The sequence below is a fragment of the Kogia breviceps genome, chromosome 4 (genome assembly GCF_026419965.1).
Source record: "Kogia breviceps isolate mKogBre1 chromosome 4, mKogBre1 haplotype 1, whole genome shotgun sequence".
NCBI lineage: Eukaryota > Metazoa > Chordata > Mammalia > Artiodactyla > Physeteridae > Kogia > Kogia breviceps.
In genome coordinates this window covers 94,969,313-94,993,934 of record NC_081313.1, presented here as the reverse complement: position 1 = coordinate 94,993,934, position 24,622 = coordinate 94,969,313, and the positions used below count along the sequence as shown (strand labels likewise).

Below are 24,622 nucleotides of genomic sequence, written 5' to 3'. Positions count from 1 at the left end.
GGGCTGGGGACTGTATTTCTAATAAACTACCAGGTGATGCTAATGTTGCTAGTTTGAGAATCACACTTTGAGAAGCAAGGATTTAGAGGAGACATCTGCCTAAGTCTGACCTTATTCATTAAGTATAGATTTTACTAATTTAACACCCAAGAGCTCTTGAGAGTGTGCACTGTTGACCCATAACACAATGAAGAAAATAGCAAAAATAAAAAACACCCATAATCCCACACCCTACAATAACTCCCATTAGAATGTTGTTAGTCCAGCTCTTTCCAATCTTTTTTCCTATCTATTTATTTTTCTCATATTTGTAAAAACAACCTTTTTTATTTATTGTAGTATTCATTTAGAAATTTTGCTGTCTTATCTTTGTAACTATTCCTAATAATGGCCACTGCATTGTAAGTGAAATAAACATAACTTGGAAAGAAATAAACAAAACCTTAATCATGGTTATCACAGGGTAGTCAAATCACAGATGATTTTCTTCTTTTCAAAGTACTGCAGATATAACTTTTGCAAAAGCAAAACATTAAAATAAATAAATACACAGCTGCAAAATACCCCATAAGTTCTATGGACCATAGTTGACAATCATTTCCCTATTAGTTAGGCATTTAAGTTGCTTCCAGTTTTGTTTTGTTTTTTTCTTTTTTGCAGTTATAAAAAATATATTAATGAACACTTTTGTACATATAGCATTTTCCATATTTTGTGGGGGTTTGCTCTCTCAGAATGGATTGTCTGTCTCTCTTCTGCCTGCCTGGTATGAGGTTTTACATAATCTTCTTGGTTTCCTCAGAATCACACAAGATAACTGTGACTAATGAGACAAACACCTCTTCCTCAACATCCCTCAGGTTTTTCTACTCTGGGCCTCCCATAAGGTGATGCTCATCCCAGCCTGTTCCACTCCTGAAGGGAAACTCTATGTAAAAAGTGATACCAGCTTTTTAAAAGACATTATCTAGCTACTGCATACAGTGACTAGATAAAGTGATTCTAGACACTCACCATTACTTTCTTCCTGCAAGCTGTGAGATTCCAGAGAACAAAACCTGTTTCTATTAAATCTACTATTATCCTAAGAAATATAACAGTATTTATGATAATAAATCTGTATGGAATATCAATGTGGTTAAAAGCACAGGCTTTGGAGTTGAGCTGCCTGGGTTTGGATCCTACTGCAGGCTGTTAGGCATTGTGTGACTCATAAAAGGCAACAAACTTCATCACTCTGAAATTCAGTTTCACCTCTGAAAATATAGGAAGCAACACTGTCCTCACTGGATTACTATCAGGTGTAAATTAATTTACATAAAATTTTTAGCACTGTGACTGGCAAATCGAGCATGCTCAATAAGAGTTAACCACTACTGTGATTATATTATTATTATTATTTCTTCAGAGTTCTTTGGAGGCTTGAGTCAGATAACGTACGCAATACTCTATAAGCACATAATGAGTGCTTAGTAAAATGGTGGCTGTCACAACAGTTCCTGTTAGATACTCAATAATCTATTGAATGACTGCATAACACTTATTTTACAGATGAGGAACGAAAGCTCAGAAATGTTCAGCTACCTGCCTCAGCTTATAGTGATCATAAAAGCATAGCAAGATCTGACAGGCTGCAAGGCCCTTATGTGCCCTTTCCCTCCACAGAGACTGCTGCTTCCTTAGACCAGGCAGAAGAGGGGTGGAAAAACATCAGTGAGTAGCAATGTCAGAGCCGGAGCTTCAGAGATCAAGAAACCAATTGGAATGTTTTGAATCCTTGACCATGACCCATTCATCTCGTACTTTAATAATTTTCAGCTGAAATTAGACCAGTTAGAAAAAATGGAAATCTGTTGCTACATATGGTTCTGTGATACTCTTTACTCAATTTCAATCTAATGACTAGATTGAAAGGAAGCCAAAGATTTGATCTCTCAAAGATCATTGAAATAGGGCCTTAACCTTTTAAAAAACAAAGCTCGTGGCAATTTTCTCAAGCTCCAGGATCTGATACTTTTCTGGCAAGGGTTATATTTCACTCATCTGTACATGGGATTGAGAAATGTACACTCAGAAAAGAGTGATTAAGAATCAACGATAGGGCTTCCCTGGTGGCGCAGTGGTTGAGAATCTGCCTGCTGATGCAGGGGACATGGGCTCGTGCCCCGGTCCAGGAAGATCCCACATGCCACAGAGTGGCTGGGCCGGTGAGCCATGGCCACTGAGACTGCGCATCTGGAGCCTGTGCTCCACAACAGGAGAGGCCACAACAGTGAGAGGTCTGTGTACCATTAAAAAAAAAAAAAAAAAAGAATCAATGATAAGGGGACATTGGTTCAAGATGGCAGAGTAGAAGGACGTGCTCTCACTCCCTCTTGCAAGAGCACCAGAATCACAACTAACTGCTGAACAATCATCGACAGGAAGACACGGGAACTGACCAAAAAAGATACCCCACATCCAAAGACAAAGGAGAAGCCACAATGAGACACTAGGAGGGGCACAATCACAATAAAATCAAATCCCATAACTGCTGGGTGGGTGACTCACAAACTGGAGAACACTTATACCACAGAAGTCCACCCAGTGGAGTGAAGGTTCTGAGCCCCATGTCAGGCTTCTGAACCTGGGGGTCTGGCAACGGGAGGAGGAATTCCCAGAGAATCAGACTTTGAAGACTAGCAGAATTTGATTGCAGGACTTTAACAGGACTGGGGGAAACAGAGATTCCACTCTTGGAAGGCACACACAAAGTAGTGTGCACATGGGGACCCAGGGGAAGGAGCCGTGACCCCATAGGAGACTGAACCAGATCTACCTGCTAGTGTTGGAGGGTCTCCTGCAGAGGCGGGGGATGGCTGTGTCTCACCATGAGGACAAGAACACTGGTGACAGAGATTCTGGGAAGTACTCCTTGGTGTGAGCCCTCCCAGAGTCTGCCATCAGCCCCACCAAAGAGCCGGGTAGGCTCCAGTATTGGGTTGCCTCAGGCCAAATAACCAACAGGGAGAGAACCCAGCCCAACCCATCAGCAGACAAGCAGATTAAAGTTTTACTGAGCTCTGCCCACCAGAGCAACAGCCAGCTCTACCCACCACCAGTGCCTCCCATCAGGAAACTTGCTCAAGCCTCTTAGATAGCCTCATCCACCAGACAGCAGACAGCAGAAGCAAAAAGAACTACAATCCTGCAGCCTGTGGAACGAAAAGCACATTCACAGAAAGATAGACAAGATGAAAAGGCAGAGAGCTATGTACCAGATGAAGGAACAAGATGCAACCCCAGAAAAACAACTAAATGAAGTGGAGATAGGCAACCTTCCAGAAAAAGAATTCAGAATAATGAGAGTGAAGATGATCCAGGACCTCGGAAAAAGAATGGAGGCAAGTATTGAGAAGATGCAAGAAATGTTTAACAAAGACCTAGAAGGATTAAAGAACAAACAAACAGAGATGAACAATACAATAACTGAAATGAAAAATACACAAGAAGGAGTCAATAGCAGAATAACTAAGGCAGAAGAATGCATAAGTGACCTGGAAAACAAAATGGTGGAATTCACTGCTGCAGAACAGAATAAAGAAAAAAGAATGAAAAGAAATGAAGACAGCCTAAGAGACCTCTGGGACAACATTACACATAACAACATTCACATTATAGGGGTCCCAGAAGGAGAAGAGAGAGAGAAAGGACCTGAGAAAATATTTGAAGAGGTTATAGTCCAAAACTTCCCTAACATGGGAAAGGAAATAGCCACCCAAGTCCAGGAAGTGCAGAGAGTCCCATACAGGATAAACCCAAGGAGAAACACACCAAGACACATAGTAATCAAATTGGCAAAAACTAAAGACAAAGAAAAACAATTGAAAGCAGCAAGGGAAAAATGACAAATAACATACAAGGGAACTTCCATAAGGTTAACAGCAGAATTCTCAGCAGAAACTCTACAAGCCAGAAGGGAGTGGCATGACACATTTAAAGTGATGAAAGGGAAGAACCTACAACCAAGATTACTCTACCCAGTAAGGATCTCATTCAGACTTGATGGAGAAATCAAAAGTTTTACAGACAAGCAAAAACTAATAGAATTAAGTACCACCAAAGCAGCTGTACAACAAATGCTAAAGGAACTTCTCTAAGTGGGAAACACAAGAGAAGAAAAGGACCTAGGAAAACAAACCCAAAACAATTAAGAAAATGGTAATAGGAACATATATATCAATAATTATCTTAAATGTGAATGGATTAAATGCTCCAACCAAAGGCCACAGGCTGGCTGAATGGATACCAAAACAAGACCCATATACACGCTGTCTACAGAGACCCACTTCAGACCTAGGGACACATACAGACTGAAAGTGAGGGGATGGAAAAAGATATTCCATGCAAATGGAAATCAAATGAAAGTTGGAGTAACAATATTCATATCAGATAAAACAGACTTTAAAATAAAGAATGTTAGAAGAGACAAGGAAGGACACTACATAATGATCAAGGGATCAATCCAAGATTAAGATGTAACAATTATAAATATATATGCTCGCAACATAGGAGCACCTTAATACATAAGGCAACTGCTAACAGCTATAAAAGAGGAAAGTGACAGTAACACAATAATAGTGGAGGACTTTAGCACCTCACTTACACCAATGGACAGATCATCCAAACAGAAAATTACTAAGGAAACACAAGCTTTAAGTGACACAATAGACCACATCGATTTAATTGATATTTATAGGACATTCCATCCAAAACCAGCAAATTACACTTTATTCTCAAGTGCGCATGGAACATTTTCCAGGATACATCACATCTTGGGTCACAAATCAAGCCTCAGTAAATATAAGAATATTGAAATCATATCAAGCATCTTTTCAGACCATAATGCTATGAGATTAGAAATCAATTACAGGGAAAAAAAAACGTTAAAAACACAAACACATGGAAGCTAAAAAATACGTTACTAAATAACCAAGATATCACTGAAGAAATCAAAGAGGAAATTAAAAAATACCTAGAGACAAATGACAATGAAAACACGACAATCCAAAACCTATGGGATGCAGCAAAAGCAGTTCTAAGAGGGAAGTTTATAGAAATACAAGCCTACTTCAAGAAACAAGAAAAATCTCAAATAAACGATCTAACCTCACACCTAAAAGGAACTAGAGAATGAAGAACAAACAAAACCCAAAGTTAGTAGAAGGAAAGAAATCATAAAGCTCAGAGCAGAAATAAATGAAATAGAAACAAAGAAAACAAGAGCAAAGATCAATAGAACTAAAAACCTGGTTCTTTGAGAAGATAAACATAATTGATAAGCCATAGCCAGACTCATCAAGAAAAAGGGGGAGAGGACTCAAATCAATAAAATTAGAAATGAAAAAGGAGAAGTTACAGCAGACACCGCAGAAATATAAAGCACCAAAAGAGATTACTACAAGAAATTCTATGCCAATAAAATGGACAACATGGAAAAATGGACAAATCCTTAGAAAGGTATAACCTTCCAAGACTGAACCAGGAAGAAATAGAAAATACGAACAGACCAATCACAAGTAATGAAATTGAAACTGTGATTTAAAATCTTCCAACAAACAAAAGTCCAGGACCAGATAGATGCCTTCACAGGTGAATTCTATCAAACATTTAGAGAAGAGATAACACCCATCCTTCTCAAACGCTTCGAAAAAACTGCAGAGGAAGGAACACTCCCAAACTCATTCTATGAGGCCACCATCACTCTGATACCAAAACCAGACAAAGATACTACTAAAAAAGAAAATTAGAGACCAATATCACTGATGAATATAGATGCAAAAATCCTCAACAAAACACTAGCAAACAGAATCCGACAACACATTAAAAGGATCATACACCATGATCAAGTGGGATTTATCCTAGGGATGCAAGGATTCTTCAATATATGCACATCAATCAATGTGATACACCATATTAACAAATTGAAGAAGAAAAAACATATGATCATCTCAATAGATGCAGAAAAAGCTTTTGACAAAATTCAACACCAATTTATGGTAAAAGCTCTTCAGAAAGTGGGCATAGAGGGAACGAACCTACCTCAATAAAATAAAGGCCATATATGACAAACCCACAGCAAACATCATTCTCAATGGTGAAAAACTGACAGTATTTCCTCTAAGATCAGGAACAAGACAAGGATGTCTACTCTCACCACTATTATGTAACATAGTTTTGGAAGTCCTAGCCACAGCAATCAGAGAAGAAAAAGAAATAAAAGGAATCCAAATTGGAAAAGAATAAGTAAAAATGGCACTGTTTGCAGATGATATGATACTATACACAGAGAGTCCTAAAGATACCACCAGAAAGGTACTAGAGCTAATCAATGAATCTGGTAAAGTTGCAGGATACAAAATTAATGCACAGAAATATCTTGCATTCGTGTTCACTAATGATGAAAAATCTGAAGGAGAAATTAAGGAAACACTCCCATTTACAACTGCAACAAAAAGAATAAAATACCTAGGAATAAACCTACCTAGGGAGACAAAAACCTGTATGCAGAAAACTATAAGCAACTGATGAAAGAAATCAAAGATGATACCAACAGATGGAGAGATATACCATGTTCTTAGATTGGAAGAATCAGTATTGTGAAAATGACTATGTTACCCAAAGCAATCTACAGATTCAATGCAATCCCTATCAAATTACCAATGGCATTTTTTACAGAACTAGAACAAGAAATCTTAAAATTTGTATGGAGACACAAAAGGCCCCGAATAGCAAAAGCAGTCTTGGGGGAAAATAACAGAGCTGGAAGAATCAGACTTCCTGATTTCAGACTACACTACAAAGCTACAGTCATCAAGACAATATGGTACTGGCACAAAAACAGAAATATAAATCAATGGAACAGGATAGAAAGCCCAGAGATAAACCCACGCACCTATGGTCAACTAATCTATGACAAAGGAGGCAAGGATATACCATGGAGAAAAGACAGCCTCTTCAATAAGTGGTGCTGGGAAAAGTGGACAGCTACATGTAAAAGAATGAAATTAGAACACTCCCTAACACCATACACAAAAATAAACTCAAAATGGATTAGAGACTTAAATGTAAGACTGGACACTATAAAACTCTTAGAGGAAAACATAGGAAGAACACTCTTTGACATAAATTCCAGCAAGATCTTTTATGATCCACCTCCTAGAGTAATGGAAATAAAAACAAAAATAAACAAATGGGACCTACTGAAACTTAAAAGCTTTTGCACAGCAAAGGAAACTACCAACAAGACAAAAAGACAGCCCTCAGAATGGGAGAAAATATTTGCAAACAAATCAATGGACAAAGGATTAATCTCTAAAATATATAAACAGTTTATGCAGCTCAATATTAAAAAAACAAACAACCCAATCCAGAAATGGGCAGAAGACCTAAATAGACATTTCTCCAAAGAAGACATACAGATGACCAAGAAGCACATGAAAAGCTGCTCAACATCACTAATCATTAGAGAAATGCAAATCAAAACTACAATGAGGGATCACCTCACACCAGTTAGAATGGGCATCATCAAAAAATCGATATAGAGAAAAGAGAACCCTCTTGCACTGTTGGTGGAAATGTAAATTGATACAGCCACTATGGAGAACAGTATGGAGTTTCCTTAAAAAACTAAAAATAGAATTTCCATATGACCCAGCAATCCCACTACTGGGCATATACCCAGAGAAAACCACAATTCAAAAAGACACATGCGGGCTTCCCTGGTGGCGCAGTGGTTGAGAATCTGCCTGCTAATGCGGGGTACACAGGTTCGAGCCCTGGTCTGGGAAGATCCCACATGCCGTGGAGCAACTAGGCCCATGAGCCACAACTACTGAGCCTGTGCGTCTGGAGCCTGTGCTCTGCAACGAGAGAGGCCACAATGGTAAGAGGCCCGCGCACCGTGATGAAGAGTTGCCCCCGCTTGCCACAACTAGAGAAAGCCCTTGCACAGAAACGAAGACCCAACACAGCCAAAAATAAATACATAAATAAATTAATTTAAAAAAAAAAGACACATGCATTCCAATGTTCATTGAAGCACTATTTACAATAGCCAGGTCATGGAAGCAACCTAAATGCCCATCGACAGACGAATGGATAAAGAAGATGTGGTACATATATACAATGGAATACTACTCAGCCATAAAAAGGAATGAAATTGGGTCATTTGTAGAGACGTGGATGAATCTAGAGACTGTCATAGAGCGTGAAGTAAGTCAGAAAGAGAAAAACAAATATCATATATTAACGTATATAACCTATATATGTGGAACCTAGAAAAATGGTACAGATGAACCCATTTGCAGGGCAGAAACTGAGACAGAAATGCAGAGAACAAACGTATGGACACCCAGGGGGAAAAGCAGAGGGGTGGAGGTGGTGGTGTGATGAATTGGGAGATTGGGATTGACATATATACACTAATAAGTATAAAATGGATAACTAATAAGAATGTGCTGTATAAAAAACTAAAATAAAACAAAAATAGAATCAATGATAAAAAGATATAACTAAATGGTAAAAGAGAGGATAATCTTACCATCTTAGCTTCAAAAACATTAGTAATATGTTTTCATCACTGTTTCCAGATATGGTAATATCTTAGCCATTTTAGTTGCATTAAGAGGCAACTGATTGATGTTGATAGTATAGTCTATTCAATTAAGGACATACAGGGTGAATCTAATTGTTGTTGTCGTTGTTGTTTTTAGCAGTACACAGGCCTCTCACTGTTGTGGTCTCTCCTGTTGTGGAGCACAGGCTCTGGACGCGCAGGCTCAGTGGCCATGGCTCACGGGCCCAGCCACTCGGCGCCATGTGGGATCTTCCCAGATCGGGGCATGAACCCGTGTCCCCTGCATCGGCAGGCAGACTCTCAACCACTGTGCCACCAGGGAAGTCCAATCTAATTGTTTTATGGGAATGCAATTTCTTTCCATATTGACTCTCAGCACAGAGTTAATTTGGAATACAACCAAATGCTTTCAAAAACAGTTATAGATGACACTACCCATGTGTAGATGCTACTTTATAAAAGAGAGATATAAATAATTTTGTAGGTATAGAGTATATGGAAAGGACTATTGTAGACAACTGAGATTTGCTGTATGTGCATAAAGTTTATGTATATGAAAAGAGTCATAGAATGAACATACACACACACACCATAAACTCCTTGAGAACGAGAACACTCCCAGGTGTTTTCTCTGCAGATCACAGTGGTTAAAGGCATGGACTTTGCAGTTAGAGAAACCTGGAAGTGACTCTCATCTCTGACCTTTAATAACTGTGACTTTGAACAACTTACCTAATGCTTCTATGCCTCAGTTTCCTCAATAGAAAATAGAAAAAAATAACAATTATATTCATATGATTATTTTGAAGATTGAGTAAGATGATATATGTATAGAATTTACACTACCAGGCAGATAAATCCTAAGTACTCAGTGAATGGTATTATTGTTATTATCATCATTATCCTCATCTTCAGACTAGACCCAGATAACTGGAATGTAATCACAGTTCTGCCTCAATCAAGCAAATGACCTTGGGCGAGTCAATTAACTTTTCAATACTTCATTCTGCTGATCTATATAATGATGTCCAATCCAGGGGAGGAAGAGCAGAGGTACTGCAGAATGGCTGGACTATGTGATGGTGGGCATTTTATAGGATGTTTGCAAAGGGCAGAGTGGGTGGCATGGTACTGGGGCAGTAAGAGGCTGCTACATCGGTGCTTCCCAGAAACTACAATTTCACAAACAGGTAAAAAAGGATTTTTTTTTTTTTTAAGTTTCTGTGGTGCCAAGACAGGTCTGTCAACTTTTTATTCTGCCAACTTTTCAATCAACCAAAACCAAATATCTACCTACCATCTCCCTCCTTTCATAAGAGGGACAATTTACAACCAATATAATAGAAAGAACACAATCTTAGACTCTCCTTCAAAGTGAATAAATTTAGCCTGTAAAGAAGATCTGGCCAGTGGAGATCAGCATTTCAAATGTCAATATACTCTGAATGAGCCAGGGTAGGGAAGGGAGGAAAGAGGCCAAAAATTGAGCCTTGGAAACACTTGGGAGGGGAGATGAGAGAGAGGCCAGCCAAGAGCAGCTCTGAGCAACAGAGGGATGGCAGGAGGCAGGAACAGAGGGGGAGAAGGGACCCCCGGCTTGGAGTGAAAAAGTGAGGTCTGTGTCAAAAGATGGTATTAAATCTAAACATTTAAACACCTAAATCAAATAAAATCAATTTGGCTTTATCATGCCATTCTGAAAGCACTACCTAATAACTCTAAATAAAATATTAGAAACATAACTTACAGTTGAAATAATCAGATTTGCATATCCATAAGTTTATTTTTCCATATTACTATTTACTCAAAACAGCAAAAGAATATCAGCTATAATAGATACAATATCAGCTCTTAGTATTATATGTAATATCAGCTATATTATATGTAACATAATATATAATGTTTAATATTCTTATCATTCAAGCCATAGACTACTGATTACAAGTGCTTTAAAATTTAGTCTAGGTAGAAATAAATGAAAATAACCTAAAATCTAATAATAGGGAAATATTACATATATACACCTTATAAGGTGATATGATAAAATATTAGGCAACCCTTAAAAATCTTGTTTTCAAAAATGATTTAATGATTTGTGAAAATGCTCTTGATATAGTATGAAGTAGAAAGGGTATTACACATTTCTGTGTAATTCTCTTTTAGGAATATTTATAATAATAAAAGTCTGGAAAAAGAAAACATACCAAAAAGATAAAATTGATCATCTCTGGTATTACAGATAATTTAATATTCCTTATATTTTTCTGTATTTTACACACTTTCAACAATAAACATGCATTACTTTTATAATTAAGGGAAAAAAATTATAATTAACTTAACAAAATACTTACCCTTGGGAGTTTAGGATTGAAGTAGTTAATTACTCCAAACTCAAAATAAGATGCAAAACCTTCATTGAGCCAGATATTGTTCCACCAATTCATGGTAACCAAGTTTCCAAACCACTTTTGGAGTTGGGAAAAGAAAAATTCTTAAATTCAATTTAAGTAATATTTATTGTAATTGCATGTGAAATAAATGTAAGGTCAAAGACAAAATTAAATGTGTTTTGCTATCAATGATAAACTTGAAAACAGGACTCCAAAATGATGTTGTTGTTTTAAACATGAAGAGATGTTAGTCATGCATTTCTTCTAAAATAATCATTTCACATCCAATGATTGAAAGCAATTTTTGTTTTAAAATTGTGATGTTAAAAATTAAGGTAAGTTACAGTAGCAGTTCTTAAATTGTCCACTTTGCCCCAAAGTTAAGTTAAAGCAGAAGTCCTGAAAGTTTACTTAGCACCTACTAATTACAGAATCTTACACTCTAAAGATACTACATTAGGATCTTGCTGTAAGCAGTGATTGTGTTTTCAGGACATGATTTGATCTGCACCGTGTAAAAATCACTCAAGTATTCATATGTTCTGCAAAGTGGTACAGCTATAATTATTTTCTATTTGAGCTTAACAAAAAGAAAGTGTCAAACAGATGATAAATAGAATCAGGAAAGAAAAATACAATAATTTCCAAAACCAACAAATTCACACCCTGGTATTTAACCAAATTCTTATATAACAGCTGTGATGTACTAATAGCAGCCTGTATTCCAATTTAGGCTGTGTCATTTAGGCTATAATAAAAAATGACACTTTGGGTGACTCATCAAAACTTGTGAAAGTATGTGTTGACTGTGTAACAGGGTGTTATTCAATCCCAGTAAATCACTCTTGTCCAAAACTTCTTAGGAGTCCATATAACAAAAAGATAACAATTTCATAGTTTAGATGACTTCCTTCTTGACGAACTTGATTTATAAAGGTCAAAATGCAGATGTGAGAATCTCCATCAAATCAAATAACTAAACTTCTAACATCACAGCATAAAAGCATATAGATCTAATGAAATAAATCCTGTCTACATCACCTTTGGGGATGCAGCTCAAGAATTAATTACTGCTCACCTCACTGACACTAGTATATTGACTATAATCCTTTAACTTGTAACTTCTTTCAAAAAAAAAAGTTTGTAACAATCTGCTAATGAAATGTGGATATCTTCCAGTGACTTTTTTGAATATCATCTCTATTTTAAGATGGAATGGAAAGAAAATAATCATAGCTCTGCTTGGCTTACTTTTCCTGAAGAGAACTTTGTGGAACACAGTTACTCTTCGGATATAAATATATGACCTGCGAATGTTCCTTAAGTTCTCATCACTGTGATTTATCACGAATAGTTCAAATCCACCCAGGATCTGATTACACAGATCCTTCCTTGTTTTCTTTCAGCGACCCACTTTTCAAATAATTTTTAAAATTTGGTGTAGAGCAGGGTTTGGGGGGGGTCGCTACTTTTGGTACAGCAGCTGGAGAATATTTTCATGTGAAATAAGAAAGAACGTTTTACCACATGCCTGATGTCCAATCTCGTGGGAGACAATATAGGAGATCACAGTCTTTTTTTCTGTTAGTTTATCATTTGGTTGCAGCAACAATAATGACTCATCAAACATCAACAGTCCCCAGTTTTCCATTGCACGGTTGTCAAAAGTAGGCAAAGCAATTATATCTAAGTGGATTTAAATGGACGGAAAAATGAAATCATCTCTTCCTCAAAATTTGAGACTTCCAGATACAAACATCTCAAAATGAAATCATAAAATTACTGAAAGAAAAATGCAAGTGAATATTTATAATTTAAGGGGAAAGAAGGCTTTAAAGACATACCAAAGACAGAGCCAGAAAATAAACTGTTTTGACTATATGAAAATTAAATACTTTTGATAAAGGACCTGTATTCAAAATATACAAAGAATCCTTGAAACTCAATAATAAGAAAATAACTTTACAAAATTAGCAAAAGATCTAAATAGACACTTCACTAAAGAGATATACAAATGGCAAATAAACAGATGAAAACATGCTCAACATCGTACATCTTTAGGAATTTGCAAATTAAAATGACAATGAGATGCCATGACACACCAATTCAAAACAAAACACCAGGGCTTCCCTGGTGGCGCAGTGGTTCAGAGTCCGCCTGCCAATGCAGGGGACACGGGTTCGTGCCCCGGTCCGGGAAGATCCCACATGCCGCGGAGCGGCTGGGCCCGTAAGCCATGGCCGCTGAGCCTGCGCGTCCGGAGCCTGTGCCCCGCAACGGGGGAGAGGCCACAACAGTGAGAGGCCCGCATACCGCAAAAAAAACCAAACACCAAACGCTGGAGAAGATGTGGAACAACAAAAACTTTCATTCATTGCTGGTGGGAATACAAAATGGTACAGCCACTTCAGAAGACAATTTGGCAGTTTCCTGTAAAGCTAAACATAGGCTGACCATACAGTCTAGCAATTGAGATCCTAGGTATTTACCCAAATGAGTCAGAAACTTATGTCAGAAACATGCACATGAATATTTACAGCAGTCTTATTCATAACTGCCAAAACTTGGAAGCAATCAAGATGTTTTTTAATAGGTGAAAGGATAAAGAAACTGTAGTACAGCCATACAACAGAGTGATAAAAAGAAATGAGCTATCAAGCTATGAAAAGACATGGAGAAAGCTTAAATGCATGTCACTAAGTGAAAGAAGCCAGTCTGAAAAAGCCACACATGGTATGATTCCAGTTAGTATACAACAGTATGGAAAAGGCAAAACTATAGAGACAGTGAAAAGATCAGTAGTTATCAGGGACTTGGGGAAAAGAGGGAGAATGAATAGGTAGAGCACAGGGGATTTTTTATGACAGTGAAACTATCTGTATGATACCGTAATGGTAGAGACATGTCATTACTATATACATTTGTCAAAAGTCACATAACTGAACAACACAAAGAATGAACTCTAATGTAAACTATGGACTTTAGTTAATAAAAATGTATCAATACAGGTTCATCAATTGTAATTTTTTAAAAAGCCACACCAATGTAAGACGTTAACAATAGGAGAAACTGGGGTTGGGGACAAGGGGAGGGAGAGGAGGTATATGAGGACTCTCTACACTTTGGGCACAATTTTTCTGTAAACCTAAAATTGCTCTAAAAAATAAAGTCTATTTAAAATCAAATATTTTAGTTCACCAGAAAACAGCACAAACAAATTTGAAAGGCAAAAACATGGACTGGGAAGAATATTTGCAGCATATATCACAACTAGACAATATTTTTTCAATATTTAAAGAACTCTGACGAATCAAAAAGAAAAAATAAAAATGTAAACAACTCACGAAGGAAATAATTCAAACAGCCAAAAATCTTATTTAAAATGTTCAGCTTCATTTGTATCAAAAACAAAAATTAAAACAATGATATAACTTAATCTTTCAAATGTATGAGAAGATTAATAATTAGTATTGGCTAGAATTAATAATTAAGTATAGGAAAACTGACACATAGCTTTTTGGCAAGGGTGTGAACTGGTACAATTTTTCTGGAGCAATCCAGCAGAATGCTTCATGACCTTTAAAAATGTTCCTACCCTTTCCACTTTTGGAATTTCTACTAAGGCAAGTAGCATGGATATTTGTAAACATTTCCTTATGTTTTCTTTAGTATTTTAAAAGCAGCACCCGCCACCAAACAGGTAAAATCAGTCCAAATGTTCAACCACTGAGGATTAAGTAAATTATTCTGTCAAACTGATATGTAGGCATCCTATGTCTTAAAATGACAATAAAAAAGAATAGTTATCTGGATCATGTTGCTATATACTGTTAACTTAAAAAAAAAAAGCCCAAAGAATAGTATCAATTCCATGGTATCATTTTTGTTAAAAACAAAGAAGGAAATACAAAGAAAGGTGGAGACTGAGACAAAGAAATATATACACCAAAATGTTACCCATGATTATCTCTGCATGGTAGCAAAACAGGAGATTTTGCTTCTCTTTTTTGTGCTTTTCCCTATCTTTCCACATTTTCGACAGTGTGATCATTATTACTTCTAAAACTAGAACAAATCTTAAAATTTTCTTTTGCTAATGTAAGGAATATCATTCCTAACATGCTACATTTACCTAATAAATGTTTTATGCTGTGCTATGCTCAGTAATTTAAGTTTACTTTACACTTGTTTGAAGTTGACAGTACGTAGTAAAGCGTATCCAGGTAGTGGATACATAGCTTCCACCAGGTAATGCTCTTTTATCTTTGGGTATATTTAGTTGCCTCAGCCTAGGTCTCCCATTCTTCTATCTATCCTTTCCTCCACCTGCACGCATCCTACCCAGCAACTCACCCACTTTCCTCACAAAAGACTGCTCTACTCCGCTCAAGCCAATCCCTTTTGTTCTCTACAACCACTGAGTCGTTCTCTGCTGGAGCTGTTTGCTATCCCAGGAAATCCTCTGCTCAGTCTATGAATGCCACCAATACTTGTGGTCCAATCTAACCAACTTTAAGAAGCCATTTCTAACCAACCCTGATGACTACTTTTAAAAAATTGTTTTTTCTTTACTTCAGATACATACAACTGGAGTAAGCAAAATTCTTGTTTCTTCACACATGACCCTGTTTTATTTTATTTTAATGATGAATTCATTATTTTAAAATAATAATACAAAACCCATGACTCTACCACTTACCCTTTAGAACAGGGGTTGGCAAATTTTTTCCCTAAAGGGCCAGATTAGTAGATAGTTTCAGCTTTGTGGGCTATATGTTTTCTGTAACACATTTAGCTCAGGCATACCAGCACAAAAGTAGCCACACACACTATGTAAGCAAATGACCACGTTGTGGTGCAATAAAACTATTTCTGGACCTTGAAATATGAATTTTATATAAAATTCTCATGTATCACAAAATATTATTCTTCCTTTGATTTTTTTCAACCATTTTAAACTGTAAAAACCAGCCTTAGCTCATGGACCATACAAAAATAGGTGGTGGGCCAGATTTGATTGCTTGCCTGTGCGTAATTTAGATTATTATTAATAACTTGTATTCTGATTTCCAGACTGGCAGCATCAACACCACCAGGGAGCTTATCAGAGATAAAAATTCTGGGACCAACCCCAGACCTATTGAATCAGAAACTCTGGGGTCAGGAGCAGCAATCTGTTGTTTAACCAGCCTTCCAAGTGATTCCAATGCATGGTAACATTTGGGAACAGCCGAGTTACATCTTCCTCTGTGCTCCTTCTCAACTCATCCTTTAGCTTATTCTTCCAGAGATTCACCACTATCCTGCACTTGGTGTTTATCATTCCATTGTTTAAGAAAAACCAAGGGAATATATATATATAGTTGGTAATATGATATATAATATTGCCTAAATATTATATTGTTTAAGTTTCTTTTGTTTTCAAACTTTAGAAAGAGTGTTTCATTTTCATTGCTGGATAGTTTCCCATTGTGTGAATGAACCACACTTTATCTATCCATTCTCCTATCAGTGACCACTTTGGTTGCTTTCAGTTTGGAGCTAGTATGAAAAGTGTGGCTATGAACATTCTTGCACATGTCTTCTGGCACATATGTGCTCAAATTCCTCTTGGGGTATATCTAGCAATGGAATTACTGAGTTTTAAGGTATTCTAATGATCAACATTGTAAAATAACAAATAAGTTTCAAAGTTGTAACAACTGATACTGCCTTCAGCAATGTCACTTTCTATTGGCATTTGTCAGAATGCCTACTCTTTGACAACTGAGTGGTATGAAATAGTGCCCCACTGTGGCCTTGGATATTCATTTCTCTGATTGCTTAATGAGGCTAAGTATCATTCCATAAGTTTATTAGTCACATCTGTTTCCTTTTCTGTAAAACATCTATTTGTATTTCTTTTACTTGTTTTTTTCTATTGTATTTTTCTTATTTATTTGTAGGTGTTCTTTATATATTTGGGCTACTCCCATTACCAGTTATCAATCCTTTTTTCTTTTAAGAGTTTTGTTTTAGCCAGTATGTTATCTCATACTTAGCAATTTGTTGCATTTGCTTTTAACATGTAGAAGCTATCTCCCTAACTGAGCTACTTGAACAGAGCCTCAGCCATCTACTTCTTCTGTATTCACAGAGCACCTAGGAAAGTAATAGGTGATTCTCATTTACTCAGTAGCTTCTAATTGATTATGGTCATTATTTCATTGCTTTATGATTTATATTGTACTTGAGTTTTACTGCTACAAAAATACAGATCATGCTGGGATGTACAATACATATCATTAGCCTGATAAAGTTACAAGTTAAGAGTAAAATAAAAACTTAAAAGGGAAGTTGCCATTTTAAAAGTTTGCAAATCTCAAATGCCCATATTTATTCCTAAAAGCATCATGATGCCACTTTTTCTTTCAAAACTCACAACAACCCAAACAGCCAACTCTATCATCTCTGTAATATTTTGATATTTCAGTCCACTTCTGACTTTAAACAGAGTGAATTAAAATGATAGCAACACCAGAAAAAAATGTTGTTTTAAAGACGAAAACTCTAATTTGAAAAGATACATGCACCCCAATGTTCATAGCAGCACTATTCACAATAGTCAAGACATGGATACAACCTAAATGTCCATCAATAGATGAATGTGTGTGTGTGAGTGTGTGTGTGTGTATGTGTGTGTGTATATATATATATATAAAATGAAATATTACTCATCCATAAAAAATGAAATAATGCCATTTGCAGCAATATGATGGACCTAGAGATTGTCATACTAAGTGAAGTAAGTCTGACAGAGAAATACAACTGTCATATATGTGGAATCTAAAATATTGATACAAATGAACTTATTTACAAAACAGAAGTATACTCACAGACAGAAAACAAACTTATGGTTACCAAAGGGGTAAGGGGGAAAGGGGTAAATTAGGAATTTGGGATAAACAGATACACACTGCTATATATAAAATAGATGTAGAACAAGGACCTACTGTATAGCACAGGGAACTATATTCAATATCTTATAATAACCTATAATGGAAAAGAATCTGAAAAAGAATATATATGTATCTAACTGAATCACTTTGGTGTACACCTGAAACACTGTAAATCAACTATACTTAAATAAAAAAAGCAGAAAGAAAGAAAACATGTTATTCTATGTAATAGATATATACACATGGTTTAGATTCTGAGGCTTAGAATTCAACTGAGCAAGCTACAAGAAGGTAAGCTAAAAGAACACCATGGAAGAAATAAATAAAAAGGCTTTTCACCTAACTCACTGAGAGTAAAGGGTAAGGTGTATGTGGGAAATGCTGATAGGGAAGGTTTGGCTTTCTTGCTTTTTTTGTGTGTTTGTTTGTTCTTGTTTTTGTTTTTAAACGACTCAACCAAAAATTAAAGTAATTAGGAAACATTAGTTTGTCTTTCTCTTAAAGATCCAGTAATAGAGAAACTCCTTATTTTAATCATCTATCAAAATGCGGTTTTGACTAAGCACCACCTGCGTTTGTGCTCATAGAGCAACATTGGCTGAGATGCTATGAAAGATACAAAAAAAGTGTCAGTATAACCCTGACTTCCAAGAGTTGGTAATCTAGCCAGAATTTATATGGAATTACTGAACTCATTGCATGTATTTATGTCTCCACCAAAAAAAAAAAAAAAAAAGTTTACCATTCTGAGAGAAGCACTGTCATAGGCTCTGAGAGTACTTAAAAAAGGACAGTCCAGATCCTGACCCGCAACTTGCCCTCGACCTACTGGGGGAGATGATTAGGATCTAGTAGGTCAAGAGCTTGAATGCAGGGGCGCACAGGATGCTGTGGAAGCATGAGAGATGGAGTCAGGGAAAACTTCCCGGAGGAGGGGGCACTGAGTTGAGAAATATAAGAATCAACCTGTTGGGTAAAAGGTATGGCAGGATATGCAAACTGCATGTGCAAGAGCCTGAAGGAGAGGAGAGGAAGATGAAAGTGTAGGAGAGGATAGAGATGGTGTTAGAGCATCCCTCCTACTCTGAGAAACTGTTGAAAGCCCCAAGAGGTTGGCAAGAGATGCACTGTTACAAAGACAGGGTGTGGAATTTGGACTTTATCTTCAAATGGGAAGCCACAGAGAGGATTTAGAGGACAGTAACATGATCAGATTTTGCTTTGGAAAAATCCCTCTGGCATCAGTGTGGAAGATGGATTGGAGGAGACAAGAGCGAAGGTGGTGAAACTACATGAGAGCTGTTGTGGTCAAGCTGTTGGTGATGTAAACTAGGGAGAATGAGGGGGATGGGAAGAAGTGGATGGATGTGGAGATAATAAGGAGGTGACCAATTGGATGGAGGAGATGCTTTGACAGAACAGGATATCAAGAATAACTCTGGACTTCTCCTTATCTAAAGAAAGACAAATGGAAATTTGCTTGCCTAGACAAGGGTTATCCTGAGCTCTTCCAGCCACAGAAGTGCCAGAGCTTGGTCTCCATGACCAGATTCCTGCCGCCTCCAACTTTCTAAATGACGGGTATCACCTCTGGGATCCGTGAGGGGGGCCAAGGCTAGTCCCCATTCCTTCACTCCCCATCCCTCCTCAGCCAGAAGGCTTGAGCTGCAGAGCCCCTGGCTTCCCAGTGTTCAAGATGCTTGAGCTCCCCAATTTTTACTCCCCACTTTCCTTCTACTATATGCCAGTAAAAGCCAAACATACTTTTCCCCAAGACTTCAACTAACTAACCTGTCAGAGGAACAAAACACACTTACATGATACCCTTAATTTTGATAGAAAAAACATGGAACAACTTTCTGAGCTGAGTGGCTCACATAATTTTAAGGACATTCCATACAGATCTATGAGAAATAAAATGTTTACATATTCCTTTGAGGATCATATTATGTTCACACATGATCCCAATTTTATACAATAAAAATTCACAGATGGGACCCCCAGGTCCTAATCCAATGACTCACAGCTAAAGAATATTTTTTGAAAAACCAACAAAACCTTACTAAAGGGAACTGGAGTAAGTCACACAAGCAGCTAAAAGGATGCATAACACTGCATTGTACACTCATGTTATGAGAGGAAAGGACAGAATGCAAGAGAGAAGACAGGGTCTGGAGGATGTAAGTTGCCAGTGAGCACCCAGGTGGGATCTAAAGCCAGGAGTTCTCCGAGCACTTACTGGTCGCATGGAACGATGCAGAGAAAGAACAGACAGGCCCCTGTGTGTTTAGGAAGGTGTAGTACATAATGATGGGAAGCCAGCGGGGCTAACTCCGACAGCAAAAATAGCAAAGTGCCAATGGGTCCTTGGAGGCCCGTCTAGGTACCTTTTGATCTCAACCCAGGGCCCCCATCATAGGAAATCAAATGCATTGTAAGGGAAGATGCCTCACCTGTTTTTGGAAGAGGGTAACTAATATTAAATAAATCCTCCAGAAAAGAGAAGATGGGACCTGTGATGTTCAAAGCAAAGTCTGCATTTCCAGCTGCGATGGCTTCTTTCCGGGCCCAGATGCGTATCTAAACAGAAACAAGCAGTGATTAGGAAAAGCAGTAGTGATTTTTGGAAAGTGGCAGCCTGCTTGCTCCAATTCCCTGATGCTCTGGAGCCAAAGACTTACCTTTTCAGAGGAAGCTGCATAATAAAACGTTTGAATGTTGTCCACACAATGAGACAAGCCCAGCTTTTCACTAAGCTATTCACTAAGTTGAGAACAGTGGTTCCTCAGAAAGTGTGTTATTTCACTCTTTTGCAATAACACGTAAAATTTTGTAGTTCAAAAATAATCCTGGGAATGGTATCTACCCCCACAGAAAACGTCGACTCTATGCTGGAGTAAAAGGGTCCCTTGGATCCTTGCTTCCCTTTTCAGAACATATTTCCAATGATTCAAACCAGAATTGGGCAGTTATTAGGGGTTAAACAGTATAAAACATATTAAGCAAATTTGAATCATGCAAATTTAAAATGGTTTGTTAAAGAAAACATGAATAGTCCCATCTTATTTTCCAAATTTGAAATAAGGTTAATTTCCTTAATTTTAAAAAGTTCCTCAAAAGTCTTATGACTTTACAGTTGTTGAAGCAAGTGAATTATATTCTCTGTTTATGACACTTCCTCGTCAGTACCTGAAAAGAAATCCCTGCCACGTTTTGTTAGTTTAACACAACCGTGCTGTCGTTTGGACATTTGAACTTGTTTGTGTGACTTTGGTGACTAATGTGATGTTGTTTTAACATTCATTGGTGTTTTAATATGAAGTCATGGTAACCCCAATGCCACCTGAGCACTTTTAAATGGAGTTGTTAGTGTTAGCTAAAAAACACGTATGAAACTTATAACCCTAGAATGAAAGTTAGTGAGGAGGGAATTAGATAATTATACTGATGTGAATACAGTTAATTTGAGAAAGAGCTCTCTGCAAAACATTAAAGAAAATGCAAAGAAAACGAAAAGCAACACAACAATGTCTGCAGATTGCTGCCCTCCAAGACCATGTTTATCTGACTTGGCTTTTACTTCTGCTGGAGAATTTGTCTTGAATCAAGTGACTTTTGAATTACCTGAGGGCTTCAGAAACGCTCCCCTTTCACAAAATGCAACCACCTGTTTTGGAAGCCTCCTGCCTGGAGCCCTTCCCTCCTTGCAGCCTCCTCCCCGCCAGGCCCCATTATCCTGGGAAAGAGGGGCCCAGGACCCTGCCCTGCCCCTAACGCTACCCGTACCTGCCCCTTCTCAAGCTCTCACCTCCACGGCAAGGCCAGGAAGACATCTAAACCAGAGCCCAAGCTACTGAGTGGAAATAACAGTCGCCTTTCCCCATGTTCAGGATAATGTGTGCAAATTAACTGTAGTCTTGGGGGGGAAAAAGGCAGTAACAACTAATGTTTGCATGTAAATTTCCAGGTTACAAAGCTCCTCCCATAAACAACCACTCTTTAAGCCAAAAGGGAGGCAAATGATGATTCTGAGCTGTGGGGGAAGAGGCAGGGCAGCCAGGATCACAAACAGGTGCAGAACGTTTCGGGAACGCAGCCATAAAGTTCCTTCAAAGGCACAGCTAGCCCACCAGTGTGTCCTTGTGGCCCTCCTTAGACACAGCAGTCCTCAACATCTAAGAGAGGAATATCTTTACACATGCCCACGTGTGATAAATTCTACTCAAAATATGTTATTTCCAACCTTAGTTATACGTGTCTTATGTTTATCCTCATGCCACACATGAACCGCATTTTCAACTTCACTAAATTTTTATCTCTTACTTAATGAGTCATCTTTGTAGAGTCTGGATGCTATTCCAAGAGTACAGTCTGGTTCCCTGTAGAGTATATGGTGGACTCCTTCGCTTCCCAGAGCTGAGCCAGAGCCAAATGCAACATTCCACTGATAAACTCATCCCAAATTTCAAGTTTCTGGCTAAGACCATGACTTTCTTAGGCATGTTCCATTTCCTCTTTGCTTTCTGTGGCAGCTGGTTTTCTTTCCAGGGTGATCTTTCATGAAGAAACAGGTATGATCCTTTATAAGAATTATTCACTGTGCAGCAGCATTGAGAGCAACAAGCCACTGGTGATGAGGATGCTGACAGTCACCTTGGGTCACTCGTGAGCTCTGGGCACCCTCCTTCGTGCCAGGTACAAACCATGCGCTTCCACATCATGCCTGAGTAGATTTATCAATATATGCCATGAACATCTGACTTGGCTCATGTTATATCTGTGAATATGAAGCATCTACCAATGATTATTCAATAAGGGAGATCAGGCTGGAGCCAACAGCTGAGGAAAATGAGCTGTTGTTTGCATCTAACACAGTATTATTAATTCATCCTTAGGAGGAGTGGCTTTGAACAATTCTCCCCCTGGTGACAGACTTGGCTCATCCACAGCTTCCTTGCCTCCACAAGTCAATGGCACAAGCCTGGAAGTTCATGGGCCCAGGAGAGAGCCTCCGCCTGCTGTAGGGCCTGACTCTCCTCAGCCCGGTGAAGTCGATCTGACTAGGAAGGACTGGGCCTAAGGCACTGGCCCTACTTACCTCCACACTCTAGCGTAAGGAGTGAACCAGTCTATAAAATACTGCTACAATAACCTTGATATTTCTCTGAAGGATTATTATGTAAAGAGAGTATAATTGGGTGAAAACCTGGATGTTTCAGGACAGAGCACCTACTTACACAACACTAGGGAAGTGTTCATGCCCCGGAGGTGAGGAACCCAGAGGACCTGCTCCTAGATAGTGATGATGCTTAACCTGCCTGCAGCATTTCAGCCAGAGCAGCTGTCCCAGCTGGTGTCAGCTTGGGTTGTTTGGTGTCTGTGTCATAGTGGCTGCTAGACATTTTGGGCAGCACCCTGGCTTCAAGGCTGCAGTAGCATGTAGGCGAAGTAAACAGGTAAACCTGAGCTTCCAGATGCTAGTGTACCCGCTTTCCCTGTTCTCTCCTGTACTCTGAAAGGCAGCGAAAGCCCGGGAAGTGGGGGGGGCTCGGAACCTGCCTCTAGTGGGCTTAATGGGCAGCCTTTCCATAGAAACCCATCTGCAGAACCACCATGGGAACCATTGCATCCCGTTCTGCAACTCGGCACTGAGAGTGGTAACAGGGCTTGGGGGAGATCAGAGAGAGAACCGGGAGGGGACGGTGTGGTATGTAGGCATAGTGCCTGATGCAGGAGTGCCTGAGCAGTCCGTGGCCAGTACAAATGTCCCCTTACCTGAAGGGTCTCTGTCACTCACCTCCTTGCCCCTTTCAGTCCTGCTGACATGCTCATAGTCACAGATGGTAAAGGCAGCTAAATAAGTGGCCATGTGGGGCGTGGTATGAAAGGTAGTAACAGTCCACTTGCTTCCATTCACGTCTTCTTTCTCAGACTGACCTAGAGAAATTGATTTTAGTCTAAATCACTGTAAATAAGCAATAATAAGCACAATTATCTACCTCTGAAATAATTTGTCAAGTCGACTGTCACTCAGCTAGTTCTTCCCAACTCCTCCCCAGAGTGCAGCAGTTTGGATTTGTCTACCCCCAAGCTATCAGAACCATATTAGGAAGGCCTAAGGACAGTATCTCGGTCCTGAATTAGCACCTTGAATAACATGGTCTGGAGGGAGGGCAAATCTATGGGCACTATAAACTAGGCCCATGAGCTACCTCCTCTTTTTCCCACCCACGACTGTTTCCTAGTCCAGCCCATCTCTCTCAGCACTTAATCTAGAGTTTCCCAGGCCCATAGTAGGTCAAAAAGGTACAATTCTGCCATTCTCAGGTTTCGGGCAGGTCTTCAGTGGAGTCACACTGAGGGTTTTAAACCTGAAATCACAAACTCAAACGCCTATGAGGGCCGGGTACTTGATGTGAACGGTCTGGTGTACACTAACAGGGAGTGGTGGGGACCACGGCAGACGGGGGCATGGGCTTGGTCTGCAGGAGGTAGCCCCTTCTCAACAGCAACTATCACTGGCACATTGGAAGTGCAGGGCTAGTGTTGTTAGACGTTCTGAGTTTCAAAAAAAAAAGTAAGAATTTTTATTTTTATGACGAATCTCTGAATTAAAAGAAATTGGATGCCAATTCAATCAAAAGAAAAAACTACTGTGAGCCAAAACCAAAATAAAA

At 38.5% G+C, this 24,622-nt stretch overlaps 1 protein-coding gene across 1 annotated transcript in view; it reads right to left on the bottom strand.

Annotated features, from left to right (window-relative positions):
- LVRN (laeverin) overlaps positions 1–24,622 on the bottom strand; it is a 73,579-nt gene that overhangs the window by 29,826 nt on the left and 19,131 nt on the right. The window contains exons 3-6 of the mRNA XM_059061911.2: positions 23,743–23,882; positions 20,399–20,525; positions 12,539–12,693; positions 10,969–11,082 (exon numbers count right to left, since the gene is read on the bottom strand). Of these exons, the coding sequence (XP_058917894.1) occupies positions 10,969–11,082; positions 12,539–12,693; positions 20,399–20,525; positions 23,743–23,882 (536 nt within the window). The remainder of the gene's footprint in view (positions 1–10,968; positions 11,083–12,538; positions 12,694–20,398; positions 20,526–23,742; positions 23,883–24,622) is intronic.